The sequence below is a fragment of the Centroberyx gerrardi genome, chromosome 21 (genome assembly GCF_048128805.1).
Source record: "Centroberyx gerrardi isolate f3 chromosome 21, fCenGer3.hap1.cur.20231027, whole genome shotgun sequence".
Lineage (NCBI taxonomy): Eukaryota > Metazoa > Chordata > Actinopteri > Beryciformes > Berycidae > Centroberyx > Centroberyx gerrardi.
In genome coordinates this window covers 7,969,923-7,987,508 of record NC_136017.1, presented here as the reverse complement: position 1 = coordinate 7,987,508, position 17,586 = coordinate 7,969,923, and the positions used below count along the sequence as shown (strand labels likewise).

Genomic DNA, 17,586 nt, shown 5'->3' with positions numbered 1-17,586 from the left:
TGACAACACTGTCAAATGAATATGAGCATGCTTTTAGCAGTTAGAATCATAGTTATTTCATTTTAAAATTTCTAGTAATGGTAGTAGTTTTACAGAAAGATCCAGATCAGCTCCAATTGAGAAATAAAAGATGGACTTGGTCTTGATTGGCACCCATCCCTTCAATCCCGCTAATCATCAAGATTCACAGTGTTTTCGGCCCTACTGACTTTTACTACCATCTTGAGCAAGTGCTGAGACCTTGCAGTTTAAAAATCGACGACCAGACAACGTTGGTGCATTTTGAATGAATTGCAGGGACTGACAGTTCATGATGAAAAAATGTCTTCTTAAAAATCTGGACTACCTGTTAAAGCCAATAATTTATACATTGGCTAAAAGTATTGTTACCAGCCATTGCTGCACTTTACTCCTAAATTTAGTCCATATAATTGTATTTTATATGTTGGATCGCAAAATCATGTGTTATCACCTTGGCATGACTTCAACTTTGATAAAATGTACCTGATGCACTGAAAGATTCCTCTTGACAGCATGTGTTCATCTGTTCATTCCTTTGAGAAAAACATACAAGGTTCTCCCATGTATTGGATACTAATGTGTTGTGAGGCAATTTGAAATAAGTTTTATTTTTTACTTCAAGAACATGATATAAACCCAGTTCCAACACCCATATATAATAAGCCATTCAAACTCTTCAAATATTTACAAAAGATAGAAAACAAAGCATATAAATAAATAAAACCTGCCGCTGCTCATGAAAGACTCACATTCTGGTGTGGCCTCCCAGTAACACGTATACTGTAGTAGTTTCTGTCTACCAGCCCTGTTTCTCTTTGAAAGAATCCTTGAAGAGAACATCCACCCTAAAAGAGAAATCACAATGTTTCTATGGTCTTGGACAGTTCAGTGAAGATATACTAACATGGACAAACTCTTGTTGTCAGTTGCTCCATTGACAGTGAAGGGGAGACAAAATTAAGAGTGACAGCATCCAGCTTGATTTTATGGGCACATTTTCTGGTTGATACTTGTTATTGCTAAATGAAATGTAGATCATTTGGATGTTTGAGTGTAATAGATCAAAATATTTACTGAGTCCATAGAATGATCGATAAAGTGGAGCAGCTCTACTTCCCCCCCCAAAAAAATTTGGCTCCCTCCTTGTTGCAGACAGAGCACACACTATATAGACTGTTATTACCTTTATATTTAGCAAGAGTTAAATCTGTTGAAAGAATAAACAAGTTGAGAGCCATGGTGCACGCTGACCCCTACTGGTTACTCATGGTGAGGAATAAGTAATGCAATGTGTAAAGAAAAGCAGCACAGACCTAATCAACCCCATTGGGAACTTTGTATAAGAAATAAAATTAGTCTTTTAACAGGAGAAATATACAATAAAAACTTCTCAAAGTACAATTTGATCCATCAATCTTGTAACTTTCAAAAGTTTAGACTCTGTCTAAATTATGCAAATGTAACTTTAGGATGTTAAAACAAGCATGACCTTTTTGATGCTTAAAGGGTAACTTCGGTATTTTTCAACCTGGACCCTATTTTCCCATCTTTTTGTGTCTAAGTGACTAAAGGGGACAACAATTTTTGAAATTGGTCCAGTATTGAGCGAGATCGCTTCAGCCGGCAGCTGCAAAACGAGCTGTAATGTAATCCGACAGGGCAAATGTGAACCGTCAATGTACGTCCACTAAAAGTGCTTGTTCCATAGTGTTGTCAGACATTTATAATAACAATCTGAAGTGATCTCGCTCAATACTGGACCAATTTCAAAAATTGTTGTCCCCTTTAGTCACTTAGACACAAAAAGATGGGAAAATAGGGTCCAGGTTGAAAAATACCGAAGTTACCCTTTAATTGTACATTTCAATCCCAATCATTTTGACATGTCAGAGTATAAGCAAAAACAACTAAGAGGAAAGTTTTTCTTGTGAGAAATGATAGAGTGCAAAAAGCAAAAGTTATGATCTAATTTTATGGCTTACTGATGCAAAAAATATGTATCCTAGTAAAAGCAGGAGCAGCCCTGTTGTGTTGATTTTTTTCACAGCTTTCGAGAGTCCAGTCTTTGAGCCAGAATGCTTAATCTCCGTATCAGGTGAAGTAGCTGGAAACAGCAAGGTGGTTCCAGGGCAGGCACTTCAATACGAGCTGTTCTGCTAACGGTCTGACTGGGATTCAGTTCAGTAGTCTTTTTCATGTGTTCTGGCCGTTCCAGGGCCTTGCATTACAGGCACAGACTGTAGCAGAAGTCAGGCAACCCTTTCAGTTCACAGTCTCTTCTTGCGACAACTCCAGGCGCACAAGTCTTTCCACACAAAAATGAACAAGTCGTTGAGAGAGCACTGGTCTTCATTAAGGTATGGTCCAACAAGAGGCTCCATGCAGGTCCATGGATCAGTCTACTATGCATCCGAAATATCAATTCTCTTTAAATTGAGTGGAAGTCTTCAACAGTTGCCTGTAAGTGGAGAAAAACACACAGGAAAAAAAATGTTGGTACAACTGCAGAATAACATGGTGCATTATAGTCTTATATTTCCATATATTGCTGGCTGTACATTGGTCCCGTCCTGCTGCATCTCTCCTGTGGCTCTGCAGTAATCATTGGTTCAGTCCTGATACTCATCTACTTGCAACAGAAGTCTAAACATTCCACCTTCAGTCAGATAGCACATGACTGTTGTACTGAACAAGCTTCATCCTCATTATTTCACAGACCCCAATTTTCCCCTCTATCACCCATTATGCTAACAATCCAGCAAATAAAATCAACTTTGGACAATTCTCTCTCGCTCTCCCTGCATAATTGTTGTGCCTGAATAATGTTGCACCATTTGTTCTGTTATCCATTCTGTTCTGTGCTTATACTAGCTCTTTTTGTGTACTTCAGTGTAGACTGATGATTATTTTAACTTCTTTGTTCTCAATGTCTGTGTATGCAGTATCATGCCACTTCTATTTCATGAACTTTCCAATCAAAGAGAAATTACGTGCACAAAGGCAAAATCATCATGACTGCATACTCACCCTCATCATCAGAATCAAAGCCAAAGAGGTTCGAGCACTTCTTGAGTTGGAGATGAGCCTGTAGCTCCTCTGCACTGCTGAAAGAAACAAAACAGTTGGCACATCGTTGCCTCTGCGGAGGTGTGGCGGCAGAGGCCTGTTCAGCAGACAGACGTTTCTGAGAGGAGTGGCAAAACATCGACATCTCTTTCCTTCGTTTTGGCATGTTGGTGTATTTCTCATCAAGGTATGCTGTAGGCGGGGGGCGAATGTACGGCTTCTTCCCATACGCAGAAAGAGAGTCTGCAGGCGCTGGTTTAGCATTTTCAACTTCAACATTTGCCACATCATCTTGAGGTTTTTGCGGTTCTTTCATGTCCTCCACTTGTCCATTCTGTATTAGAGAGTAACCAGGGCCGCTAATTGTAGGATCTGGTGTTTCCTCTTTCGCTTTTCCTACCTCACCTACAGGGCTCTCTACTACCGCTTTGGCCTCACTAATTTGTTGGACTATAGTTTTTGACTTGGCAGGCTTTTTTGAGGCTGAAGGGGTGCCTGGGTCTTTGCTTGGACGCTTTTTCTTGACGATCTTTGGGTCCCCTGTTTCTGTTTTTGTATTTCTAACCTTGTGCTTCTTATTTGCCTTGCTCAAGTCTGAAGGAGTAGTTGAAGTATTTTTTTCTTTAGGAACACGCCGTTTTTTCGTGACCTGCAATTTCTTCGATTTTTCTTCAGCTGTTAACTCCTGTGTTTCCTCTGCAGAGGTGGTGGGTGGAATTGTCGTTTCATTTAAATTGTTAGCAGTAACAGCAGACATTGAGACACTATTTGAGACATAATTTTGTTTAACATGGTGCTTCTTAATCTGCTTCTTGGTAGATTTCTTTAATTTTGACTTGTCAGTTAATTTCAATGTGCTATTAGTGCAAGAAGTTTTGACTACATCTTGGTCCTGGACCTGCTGACTCATCTCTTCTTCTGTTTTTAAGTCATTGTTCACGTTTGATGTCTGTGCCGTTTCTGAAGGGCTGATAGGAAGCTGAGCTTGGACAGGACTATTCTGACCCCTGAGCAGACCAGTTTTCTCTTCAACAGTTTCATCTTTCTGATCAGTGATTGTTTTCTCATCACAACCAGCTTTCTTCAACTTGGTTGATCCAGCAGGATGCCCCTTTCTTTTATGACCTTTTATGCTCACCTTTAGTTGCCTTTTCTTTAACTTATTCCGCATTTTGCCATTGGTTGTGACAAGGGAAGACGACGAGACTTTGTGAGTTTTGGGAACAGCCAGATTTTTCTTCGTTAGTTGCCCTTTTCTTAACTTCTTAAATCTCATAGGAGTGGTGGGGTGTGCAGAGGTATCCTTGTTAGAGAGATTCTTCATGACATTTAAATCCTTGGACTCATTTCCCACTTTCAAACCCTCTGTCACCAGGGGAGTTCTGGCAGTTGCGAGAGGAGCAGCCTTATCAGACTTTCCTATGGATGAGATATCTGTAGCTTGCCCTCTTAACTTACGAGCAGCTTTTATACTTTGAGTCCAACTTACAGTGTTGACAGGCGGCACAGCAGTGGCATCCTTTGGTTTATGACCCTGTCCCTTCTTCACAACCTGTGTGTTATTACATTTGTTGCCCATTTGGACAATTGTTTCCTTAACCGGTTTGGTGGGTTTGGAAGCATAGTGCTCTCTTTCATGAAGGTTCAGTGCCCAGAGACAAATAAATAGTTGAGAACATCCAGGGAGGCAGCACACTGCCTGCAGTGGACTGTGCCTCCTGGTGTGGCGTCTCATCTCCATTCCTGTTTTGAACCTTGCACTACAACCCTGATGAAGGCAAGGATGTCTGGGAGTGAGTCTATGTCTTTCAACATGGTGCTGGTAATGTTGGAAGCTCCACAAAACTCTCATGCAAACACTACATCTGCTCTTTCCGACACGGAACGCCAATTCTAGAGGTTTGACGTCACCATAGTGATCTTCCAGAGCATGGTGCAGGAGCGCAACACGGTTTCTAGATAGGTCTGTATACCAAGTGCATCCTTCCACAGGACAACAAACTTTCTCCTGCATCTCCACAGTATTCTCTTCACCAGCTCTCTCCTCCTGTTTTGTGGTTGCCTTCAGGACCTGAACAGATTCTGTCTCCTCCACTTTATCCTCCGTGGAACAGCCAAACTCTTTCTCTACCTGAATTGGTGTTGTAGAGGAACCCCCCTCTAGCAGCACAAGCTTCTCAGCTCCATCATTTGTTCTTTCTTGATATGAGATCTCCTCCGGCTGTGTAAGTGTTTGCTTTGCTTCTAAGTTCAAAGTGTCCTGTGTGTCTCTCACAAACTCATCTTGGCTTTTTCCAAAATGCCCATTTACCTTGTGAATAGGCGTTTTGCCAGTACAGCGCTTTGACATGTTTTGTTCCTTTTCATGTGAGACAAACTGACCATCCATTGGCTTACTATTAGATCTTAACTTCCTGGATTCAGATGGGCTTGAATCTGGAAGGTTCGGAGATTTAGGATGGACATCAGATTTCCTAGGTCTCCCTCTATGATGCACAGAAGACAAATGTGTGGTCTCAGCTTTGGCAGATGTCTTAGGTGTGCAGATCTCTTGGGTGTCAGAGACACAATTTTCTTGGGCTTTATTACCTGGTGACTCTTTGCTTTTCTTTAGCTTCTCTATATGTTCAGATAGGTGCATCATGGCTAGGAGGTCATCTTTGAACATCGTCCCACAGAACATGCACTTATCTCTACGGTAATGGAACATTGCATGTACTACAACACGCTTACCCTTAAAGACCTTGTTACAGAGGGTACAACAGTACTCTAACTTGGATTCCTCCGATTCCTGTGGGGTTCCCATAGTCTCACTGTTCTCAGGCGTTTCCACAGCAATATCCTCAGTTCTCTCCTCCTTTGGCTTCCCTTGCACATCAGCAATCACAGAGGCCCCCTGTTCTGTTACAGAGCAGCTGGAGGTAGTGAGTATTTTGAAAGGAACATTAGGCTTATTTTCAAGCATTGGAGTCACCTCCTCAGAGGCACCGTCCTCATTTATTGGCTCTTTGGGAACCTCTGTATCAAATGCTTCCGGTTCAAGTTCAGTAACCACCTCAGTTACTAATGTAAGAGCACATATGTCTTCTTTACTGTGTAGCTCTATAGGTGCAGAAGTAGCTCCCGCCTCCGATGTCTCACTTGGAGTAACCATGTTATCATGTGGGATTGTTTCGTTTTGAACAGTAGTGATGGTGTCTGCATCCGCTGGGTCTCTATTGACACTGTCTTTGCAAGGCATATGTACTTCTGAGTCTTTAGCAGAAATTTCTGTGACAGGTGACTCAAAAATGTTACTGCTGATTGCAGTGATATTTGACTCTTTTATAGCATTAGAATTAGCAAAAGCCATAGGCCCTTTTACATTATCAATGCTTGAAGTAGACAGTGTAGCAACAAATGCCTTTGGAGTGTCAGCTATACTTTGGGCTATAGGATTTTTGACAGTTTCAGACGGAGTGGCGAGTGAGTTCAATTTTTGCTCGTCGTCTCCATCAAGGAGAGATTCCTCGTCTCTAGCAACAACATTCTGTGACTGGGGGCTCGTCTGGACCGCGGCTCCAATATTTGAGACCTTGGCTACAGTTGAGATTGGAGGGATCTCATCAGTAGCTACTGTCTGAGAGATGTCTGCAGTCGAGTTCTGTGAAACTTTAGCTGAAGCTATGGTTTGTGAGACCTTTTCTGTGGTTTGAGCTTCAGAGACCATATCCAAAATTGGGGATTGCGTCACTTTAGCTGCTGGGGTTTGCGAGGCAATGGTAACTTTCATCTCAACAACAGGCTTTTCACAGAGCTCTCCTGAAGGAACTTTGGCTTGACTGCCTTGCACAGAGGAGCGAGTGATAGTTGAGACGGAGACTTGAATGTTTGACACAACGCCTTTTCCCTTCTGCCGTCGGGCATAACAGTGCATCTGCTGTACAAACGTACTTGCATCCCGCGCTCTAAGAATCACCTCTTTGCGATGCACAGCTTTCACAGGCTGTGATGTGACAGGAAGCTTCACTATAGGTTTGTACAGAAGCATTTGTGGGTACCCTCTCTGTCTGTTGCAACTGTCCTCAGTAAAAGTACCCATCAGTTCATTTTCTGGTTGGGAGAGCTCAAGAATTACATGTGGAGGGGAGGTTGGTGTGAGACTGTCCACAGAAAATCCTTTCTGATGCTTGGCTTCGTTTTCCCTTGCTTTTAAATCAGAGTTTACTGAAGTTTTGTGTTTTGCATTGTTCTTGACCTGACCAGACGCAGACCTCTTCACCACGGAGGCTTGATGTGGCTTTTGATGTTGAGGTTTCATCCCATGCTTTTTGACCTTTGGAGGAGCATTATTCTCTTCAAGAGTTCCTGAGTCTTCCAGAAGCCACCTGGGTTTTCTAATCCTCCGTTTTGGGGGGTTCTTCTCTGAGAGCCGTGTAATGCGCCTGTGTTCTCCATACCCAAACTGCCAGGACACGCTGTCCTGTGTTTTGTCTAGCTGCCAAAATGAACGCCTGAAAGATTCAGACGATGATTCCTTCATAGATCGCAAGCCTTGGTTCCCTTTCTTCTTTACTTCATGGTCAACAGATAGCCGTGTTTTGCCCGGGCAAATCTTAATTCTTTTGGATGCCATGTGAGTTGTGTCCTCTTTATGGTGCCCATCCTCTTTATGGTGCCGCTTCTTTGTCCCTGCTTGGTGTGCCCCTTTTGTTCCTTTCCGACAGTTGGTTGCGTTTGAACAGAAAGTGGGCTCTTTGGTGCAATAGTTAGGGACCCACTTCTCCTCCATGATTTCTTCTAGGGCAGCACTCACCACCTTCTCACTCATCAGCTTCAAACAGTTGGTCCGCAAAGCAATGAGGTTCCAGAACTCTGGGTCAAAGTACAGACCTTTCTTCAGGACCTGAAGAGAGAGAGAGAAAAAAAATTAAGTCACCTCTAAATTCAAAACTAGTCACCACTGAGTCTTAAAAAAAAAAAATCTACTATGCCTGCACAATTACGGTTAATTTTTATGGTTAGTTTCACCACAAAATTGATTATCAGTGGACACCGTGTCGAGGAAAAGTAGATGGGGTCTGTGATTTCCCAAAACTTAATTGACTGCTTTCTAAGCAGCTACTGGGACATTAATGAGAGAGCCCAAAGAGTCGGTGCAAGAGTGGGTGTATCAGGTATGTACATTACAATTCAGTAGTTATATATGGCTATGTAAACATATGCAAACGTTAGCTAGCTGGCTGTCGTTATAGCAGCATCATGTGGACTACACAGCTGTGCGCTGCGGCTGTTTCTGTGGTTACCACACGCAGAGCACCAGCTTTTTTTTCCCTTCACGAGGTGTGGTGAGTGGCACGGAGAGGCGGTGTGAGTCTGCATGCGGCTGTCGTGTCCCGTGTAAAAAGCACTTTAGTCTACAAGATCATTTTATTACACTTTTTGCAGTTCACATCAATATCTTGATAATATTCAACTATAGAAGACACTCTAAATGAAATGTTTCAACATTGCCAATATTCTCACATTATTAATTATTGCAGCTAAAATTGTGATATGACTATGCACAATTCTGCAGCCCTATATTTAGCCACTAAACGATCCAGTGGCTATTGTATTTAGTGCTGAAAAGATTAGTCATTTAGTCAAGATTTGCTTGATTTTCTCCAGTTAATATCATTATAAAATGAATAATGGCTGCTGGTCAGATTAAGTAAGCAATTTTAAGACTCTGGTCTCTGGTAACTTGATGATTAAAATTAGTTGCAGCTACAGAAAGGGAAGATAACATTAGATGAATGAAGCTGTGCTCAGGGACTTATTATGGGCCCTACCCAGGAAAGATTAGACATTTCAAAATGTAGAATTTAAGCTACTGTAACTTTCATGTGGCAGATAGGCATACTTTATCAATAATTGAAAACATTTCTCAGTGACAGGAGCTGGGAGCTCTATTGGCACATCAAACAAAAATATTGGGTTTAAGGAATAGAGTTCCTCTCTTCCAACTGGGGGAAAAAAACCTCTGGCACTCTGTGTGCACGCATCTCTTCATTTCATCTTTCCATTTGCCCAGGTCAGGTTGTTGTACAAGGCATGACTATTTCATCCTATGGATTTTTTGCTTTTCAGTATTTTTGGAGGGCATTTTGTGCTTTTATTAGATAGATTAAAGTGAAGAGACACAGGAACGTTCGGGAGAGAGAGGGATGACATGCGACAAAGGTCCTTACTGATGTCTTTTCATGTGGTTGCATAAGCACATCATTGAGCACATCTATGTCTAAGGTACATTATGCATCTGCAGGAGAAAGGTATTTCACCCTCAGGTCACAAATACAAAATGTATTTTGGTATGGTTTTCCTCTCATGAAGCTAAACACTAAGCCAAATGGAAGCAGAAAACTGAGCCCAATAGCCCCATGGCCGCCAAGCAAGTACATCCTCGATAGGGTTGAAGGCTTCCTCCAGCTAATATTACTCCTATTATAATTACTGCAATAATTCTGATTCTGAACTGACACTTCAGAATCCAGAAATAACAACTATGCATTTTCTTTGTCATGGTATATTTAAATGGTGCTCTACCTGCAGGGTTTCAAAGCGAACATGATTGCCAATGGGGCTGGACTCTGCATGATACTCCTGATCAGGGTGTGTGTAGAGAAGGTAGACCATCTTGTAGGCCTCAACAGAGCGTTCCAGGAAGAAGACAAGGAGAGCACATGCCCGGCACACCTCCAGGTCGTTGGGCAGTATGCTGGCAATAGTTTTGTAGATTAGGGACTTGGTGACTACGTCGCATGGGAGGCAGGACTGCAGGGCATTAGCACAGAGCTCCACGCAGAACTGGAACCCATCTTCACCCAACTAAAAAGATATAAACAAAGAGATGTGAAATACTGAAATAAAGTTTAAAATCTTAACTGATTTTTGAGAAATCTTTATCCTACTAAAAAACTGTAATTGCAGTGGATTGCTAAAAAAAATCCCAATTTGTTACAGCCAAATTCAGACAATTCTACACTGCTGTGTAAATTCAGTACCACTGGCTCTGCAATTGAAAAACATAAAAGCTTCTGTTAAGCTTCTACACTAAAACCTGTCAGTAGTTTACTTCACAGTCTAAGAAAAAGCACATTTTTACTCTTGTAACAAATCAAAAATGTCTATTCATGTATTAATGTCTAACCTCTTCCAGGATGACTCTAATGAATGGGAAAATTGAGTTGACGTTGGTGGCAGACAACATCAGCTGGTGACTCTCCTCAAGTAAAGCTTGTTTGGATGTATTCAGCCGACCGTGGAGTTTAGTCCATATGAAAACAAGGTCCCTGCAACACACATTTAAGATGGCAAATGTTTTTACTGCTTATAAGACTGAATTACCTTTTTGTGAATTTTGCTAGGGTAAGACTAAACATACATGTATAACAGGGTTCCTCCAGATTTTTGGTGTAGAAATTCTTGGCTTTTTCCCTATTTTTTTTTAAATTGAAGATTTTGGTGGCTGTTCAGCTTGATGTATGCTGACAGTGGCTGGGCAATATGAACGTGTGCCAAATCACTCTACAATACAATAAATATTGCAATATATGTATGAAATATAAATGACAGTGTATCTGGAACTATGTAAAATTTGTAGTCATACTTTCTAGAGTTGGAAATTATCTACATTATACCCATAATTTTCCAGACCTGTGTAGGAACCCTCAAATAAAGTCAAATTACTGGTAATAATGAAGTGATTTATGACGCCAAATAGTTGGTAGGCCTTGGTTGGTGTTATATGTTGACTTCTTTTTACATTGAAATCATAGTTAAGTTTACCTACCACAAATAGTACATGTCTCCCCTGCGGAGCTGCTGGGAGAGGAAGGCTCTGCTGAGGGCTAGTAGCAACTCGTCCTTTTCCTCATTTTCCAAGCTACAGATGATATGCACTGCATCTTTGCCATTGAGGTCAACCACCTGAGAGGAAAAGCAGAAAAAAATCGCAGCATCAGTTTGTGTCCAAATTAAGAAGATAGCTCTTGTAACTAAAATCTTGGTATAGCAGTGTGCGGGCGAGGCAGCAACAACAGATGCCCCAAAAAAAACCTAAAGCCAGAAGTCGCGCCATACATAATAAACAAACAACATGATCTCCAGGCCAAAATGTTAATTCAGTGAGTAACTTTTCTCCAAACAGAACACATCCTCCCTGTACAACAGTCGCTCTACCCACCTCTTTGTGTAGGTGGTCATGCTGGGAAGTTTTGTAAAGCCATGTGAGGTAGACCTGGAGGAAGAACAGGTGTTGCCCTGCTGTGGGATGCCGAGCACAACACTTAGCCAGGGCCATAGCCTCACTGACCCGCTCACAGGAAAACAGGTAACGCACCCGCAGCTCGAAGAAAACTGGCAGCTCAGAGCTGATGTACCCGTCCACTGTGAGAGAGACAGGCAAGATGGGAGACAGATACTGCTTTAGTTTATTTTCATACTGCTAACACTGCAAGGAATTTGTAAGATAAAAAACAGGAAAGTGGTGATCTCCAGATACGACTTTTTCCCCACCCAACTTAAGTTTTTTGGAATCTGCTGATATTGATCTGTTGACATATGGTGGTATAGTTTTCAAGAATGTTCCCCCACCACACAATCAAATAAAGGATTTAATTCCAAAATGATAAATATCCATTTTGGAAAAATGTCACGAACTGAAATTCATAAGTCAATATTATACTTACGCAATTACGCAATATTAAAAACACACAGATGATTATAGCCACAAAAACAAACTGTTTTGTAAGCAAAGATAACTTAGAACTTCATTAATAATTCATAATGGGCCTTACTTCCATGTTTCCAATCATTTTATATGAGTAGGTGTCAAATTCTACAAACAAGGATATCTCATTTTAGAGCTGAACTCTTCAGCTTATGCTCTGCGCCACAATACGAGCTGTGTTTACCTTTGTAATGAGACTTGTCAGGTCAAGTACTGTGCAGTTTGCTGGAAGAATTACGACATGCTTATTTTGCACTGATATCTGAGTGAGGTAAATAAACAAGGCTGTGCACTGATAGTTGGTAGTGCATACCGTATGTTTTTCACTGAGACAAGGTGAAATGCAAAGGAACGCACTGAATGGTGGCTAACAACTAACAGAATTGGCTTACATTTACATGTGTGTGGCATGTTTCAGGGTCCGGAAGTGTGAAATGAACGGATTCACATACGCATTCAAAATACAACGCAGAGCAAACACTGAGGTTACAACTAATTTACTCCATGGTTAGCTAGGCAGTTAATGACATTGGAAGCAGGCATGATAGAAACGCTGAACATTTTACCAACCTTCATTCTGAGGTAAATTGGATTCAGTGAGGACAGCCTGTAAGGCAGAGCTCGCCCATGGCCCGCCGTCCTGTACCAAATGCTTCACCTGAAGTAAATGAACATTCTGATGCCTGGCAAGGGCCAAGTGACATTCCTGAAAGAGAGCAGGGACAAGAATGGTGACCCTGCTGTGTTACACCAAGTGTTCTGAGGTGTTTTGAATCATATCTTGCTCTGAGATACACTCAATACTGTTTAATTAGCACTATAGTTATCGTCACGGTTTCTAATCTAACATTATCAAAAGGCAATCCTGCAGCTGCTCCACTCATGGTTATGTGTTTACACCCAAAAGAGGATTACTTGAATGTCTTAGCAACAGACAACAGAAATGTGAAGACAGTCATTTACTAACTTATGTTTGTTGTACTCACATAGGATACTCAAGACTGTAACAGAACATGTATTTGAGGAAATTTGCAAAATTGTAATAGACCGATTCAATCATTATGCCACTGGGCATTCTTGGCCTTGTAAGTGAGTTTCCGCTATAATTAAAGTTGCACTACCATCTACACTACAGTGTGCTACAATGGTCCGATGGTCTGCACTTCATTCTCACCTGGAATGTAACAGTGAAGTGTTTCAGTGGGTCCTGATGGAAGTCCTTCTGGTCAAAGAACAGCAAGAGCTCAAAAACACTCCTGTGAGGGGATGAAAAATGATCAATTTATCAGCCTGTGTTGATGTATTTTGTAAAAATGTTACAGAAATATTGTAAAAGATCTTGTGTATAGTCATGTGACTCCTCAACCAATAAACATTCTAAATCGCTGATTGGCTGATCGCCGCTTCAAATGCCTGATAAAAATAAAGGTTAAATTGCCAAATCAGGAAAGCAGTTGAACATATGCCTTAAAAAATATGAGACAATGTGCGGCAGTCAGCAAAACTTTAGTAGCATAGGCATGTCATTCATACTGGACAGAAGGCAGAGCTTATGCTGCCGCAATGAAAAGCTTTTCATGCAATAACAGTGTCAATAAGTGAGTAAGCAACTCAGTCATCAAGCACACACCAACATGTAATTACTATGTTTGGATAAAACCTGATTTAGTTACAGATGGATAGGTCAGCAATGTCACGCAGCAATAAGAACAATCTGTTAAAAACAGTGCTATATTTGAATTTAACAATTTCTGCCTGCTGTCCACTTTTACACGATGTGCCGTTGTTAGCAGAAAGTCTAGGTAAAATCAATCATTTCAAGCAGCGATCGGAGATCTGCCGATCACACTGTTTAAATAAAGGCAACTGGAATAGGCCCCAGAAAACCTGATGGGTACATCACAGGGTAACTGTATGAATACGATGCAGGACAGTGCTAAAAAAAATGCATGTTCACTCAACTCCCCCTGGATAAATTAAGGCAAAAAAGATCCTAAGAAGCATAACTACAGCACTGTGCTGGGCACACACTATGCACAAGCACTGTGCAACCGACAAGCACAAGGTATTGTAGGCTTCAGAAAGCCAAATTTAAGACTTTAAATGCTACCTGGAAATGAATTTATGACCAAAACAAAGTAACAAAGCTGGTAAAATCTACCGATTTCTGACTGAAAATAGCTGATGAAAGTTGTGCAAGTGTAAATGGGCAGATTAAGAAAAAGGACACCTGGGAATCAATTGTTAAAGGACATGAAGTTCAACTGTGTTTAGTAAAGCAGATATGATGCATATAGCCCATGGGCTATGGACTTTTCAGTATTTGGTCAGCTATGTGGGCAGTGGGAATCCACCATCCACGAACGGATCTAATGAAGAAAATATTTTGGGATCTCTAAAAGGAAGCGTATCTATCATTTATGATTCTCTTTTAAAAATGGTCACAAAGTCCTTTTGCTGTTACACAAATATGGAATAGGGACACTGCTAGCTTTAATCTCTACATAAATTGGGACAGAGTATGGAAAAACATTTTCTCTTCACAGAGTCTTGACAATCAGATAGTACATTTTAATTTTACAAATAGAGGGGACTTTGGGACTTATTCATTTAACATTGTATTTGGAATCGACACACCTACAGGTCAATAGTATTTAAAGACAAATTCTTAGGCGCAACAGCCTTTCCCCACTCAAAGAGAGCAAATGTCGATGAAGAGCAAATATCAATTAAGAAAATTATTAAAATTTGCATGACTATTACCTATGCATGAACAGACTCAAAGCGGCCTCTGCCGTGTGTACTTACAAGGCCAGACTACTGAGTGTGTAGAGCACATGGTCACAGTTTGATGAGAAGAAGGAAGAGGCTTGAACGAAGTAGCAGAGAGCCATCTCAAGGATCCTGAGCTGAGGCAGTGGCACCTGCCAGCGAGAGGTATACTCCTCCACCAGCTACAAAGAAAGCAAGAGATCAAAAACAAAATTAATATCGTTTAGCATATTTAGCTCACTATGGCAATAATAGCTGCAACGGTGTACTTGAATGTGATTATGGGTACCACTTTGATGCAACAGGTACCAGGCACAGTCGAGGGGATGACATTTAGACAGTGGTTACCAACGCATTTGTACTTGTATACAGTCTTATCGTAAGAACAGCAAAAAACAGGAGAAAACAACAAAGACTGCTAACTAGCTCCCCGATTACCACAAGAGTTTCCAGAGCAGGCAATAAAGCACAACTAGTCCTCCTTTATGTGAATTGTCAGCAGGACTGGACCACATCTTTGATCAATCAGATTGCTGAAACTACCCACTGTATAAAGAATGAAGACTAGGCACAGCTGCCATTTTGACTCGAACAGCTACATCTTTGTCTAGCCCTTCACATGGACTGTATCACTGCAGTCCGCAAGGATACAGACTGTAGTCAGTTGCCTGTCCACAACTAACCTAGTGTGGTGTTTGGCGCAGCTTTACAAACTTCTCAGGGTTGAACTCTCAATTTCCTGAAACCTAGAGCTCCAATGTTGCCCTCTAATGGTGGAGGATCCAGAAATCTCACTCTTGTGCCCTACTGAAAATTGTCTGGATGTTAGCTGTGGTCAAGTTGCTGCCAGGCCTCGGCCCATTCAGTACAACCAATAGCTTCCTACAGAATGAAACTACAGCATGTCATGCATCATAGCAATTTAGGTTTGACACAAAAAAAGCTGATGGAAAATGATCAACTGTGCCTTATGAATTTCACTAGATTAGTACCCCAGCTGTCAGTTTTCACATTCAGCTCAAACTGCAAGTCAAAGTTCAAAGGCTATGCTCATGGATAGATATCTTAGATTTGCCAATATTAACTTCAACCGTTTGAGATGTAGGCCCATGCAGCCTTGAAAGCTGCAGTCTGCAATAATGATCAAATTGTTATCTTCTGTTACTGTTAAAGTGATAGTCTATCACTTTAACAGCCTTGTCTGATATACGATCTGTATTTCTACAAAGTCATGCTATCACAGATGTTTATGTATTTTTTATGTTCATCTGTAACAGTGGAAGACATCTTACAACGATCACAGACGGTTGATGTTAAAATCCACATCTCAGTGAGATGTATTATGCAGTTAGCTGCGTTAATAACTAACATTTAGAAAATTTCAGTATCTCAAAAGGCACGTTTTTGTAGACTAACTTATTTACGAAGTTCTGCTATCGATCACTGCAACACATAGCGTTACATCAAAGTGCCCTGTTGCTGTTAAGGAAAAGATTTGTGAAAGGCAGTAAGCCTGATTTCGAAGTTAGAATAGCTGGCAAATGTTTGGCAATATTAACTTATTCATCACATGGCAGTCTTAGACAATAGGCACATAACAACTTCTTTACTAACTAGTCTTCTAAACGTTTGCCATTACTGTTGTCCAGACAGAAAAAGTTATCCAAACATTCGGTGGTTTCGTAAACATGGAGCAAGCTAACTAGGCTAACTTGGAAGCTAATTTTAGGCTAGCTGGCTAAAGCAATTAGCTAAGCTAGCTAGCTATACAGTGGCCCGTCTCGCTGTCGAAATATGACTAGTTTAAACCATTTTTTGGCTGAGACGTGTTGTTAACGTCACATGTAACTGAGCCCGAGGTATCAGTCATAACGTTACCTAAGTGTTGTGATACTACATTTGTTTCTTGCAGCGACTACAGTTCATTATTTCTACATGCTAGCGAGCCCCGCTTAGCAAGCAGTTGCTAACGCTAACCATGTACTGCGTTCAGCTGGCCAGTTCTGGGGGAGGGGAACTGGCTGACATGCCCGTATCTTCGACAACAAGCCAGTGAGCAAGTTCAAGTCTGGTTCCTTACCTTGCAGAAATCTGAGCAGAACGGTTTACTATCAACTTGCAATTCATCACTTGAATAACGGCTAAACAAACTCACTAATTGTTTTTCAAACCCCTCTAACTCGAACACACTGCCCTCTTCCGCCATACTGCTAGTCTAGCCTTGCGCGTAGCTACCACACAACACATACATCGCGACGGTCAAGCCTGCGTATTGCACTGAAAGCACTGATTGGATATTGCCAAACGTAAATGGGTTCGCTCCTTTAGGTCGCCAGCGTACGCCGGAGGTGAGCTGGATAGGCGGGGTCCGGATGCCTTTGGAAAGTCATGATGCCCGGCGCATATGCCGGATGCTCCGCAGAAATGCTGTCTCGCGAGCGACGTTACATGCGCCACGAACCACATGGCTAATACAAACAAACACAACAGGCTAATTGATACCCATGTTCCACACCGCAAACTGGAAAGAAAAAGTAATCAGCCACAAGAGTCGTCGTTGCTTTTATAAAACGACGGCAATAAATTACTGTATTTAAAAATAACGCAAATATTCAATATTTTTGTTTAGATTTTTATATTTTTCAGGGACTAGTTCATTAAATTATTAGTTATAACCCAACTATTTTTAATATTGAGGACTAATTTAGGCCATGTCCATCATCTCAGGTCATGATGGATTAATAGTCCAAAAACATACAATTATTTGCTCAATTCCAGTTCCCCGCCCATCTTCATTTATGGTCGAAGTATAATGCACATTTGGTCTGTTTAGTTGCAGTATATGACAGAATGGACTAGAGGGTGCAGGTTTCTCTTCTCTCCAGCATCCTGAAACAAACTACACCCTAAAACCCCATTAAACGTTTTAGAACAAAAATCCCATATAAATGTATTTGAGCCAAGTGTGTAGAACA

At 41.2% G+C, this 17,586-nt stretch overlaps 1 protein-coding gene across 1 annotated transcript; it reads right to left on the bottom strand.

Moving 5' to 3' along the window:
- Positions 1-1,878: 1,878 nt before the first annotated feature.
- Positions 1,879-16,817, bottom strand: LOC139926157 (uncharacterized). Its single transcript, XM_071917769.2, has 10 exons — positions 16,692-16,817; positions 14,648-14,793; positions 13,014-13,095; positions 12,410-12,545; positions 11,294-11,496; positions 10,901-11,037; positions 10,259-10,400; positions 9,655-9,936; positions 3,049-7,972; positions 1,879-2,479 (listed from the first exon to the last, which is right to left on the bottom strand). The coding sequence occupies exons 1-10, from the start codon at positions 16,815-16,817 to the stop codon at positions 2,469-2,471; spliced, it is 6,189 nt and encodes a 2,062-aa protein (XP_071773870.2). The 3' UTR covers positions 1,879-2,468.
- Positions 16,818-17,586: the final 769 nt, after the last annotated feature.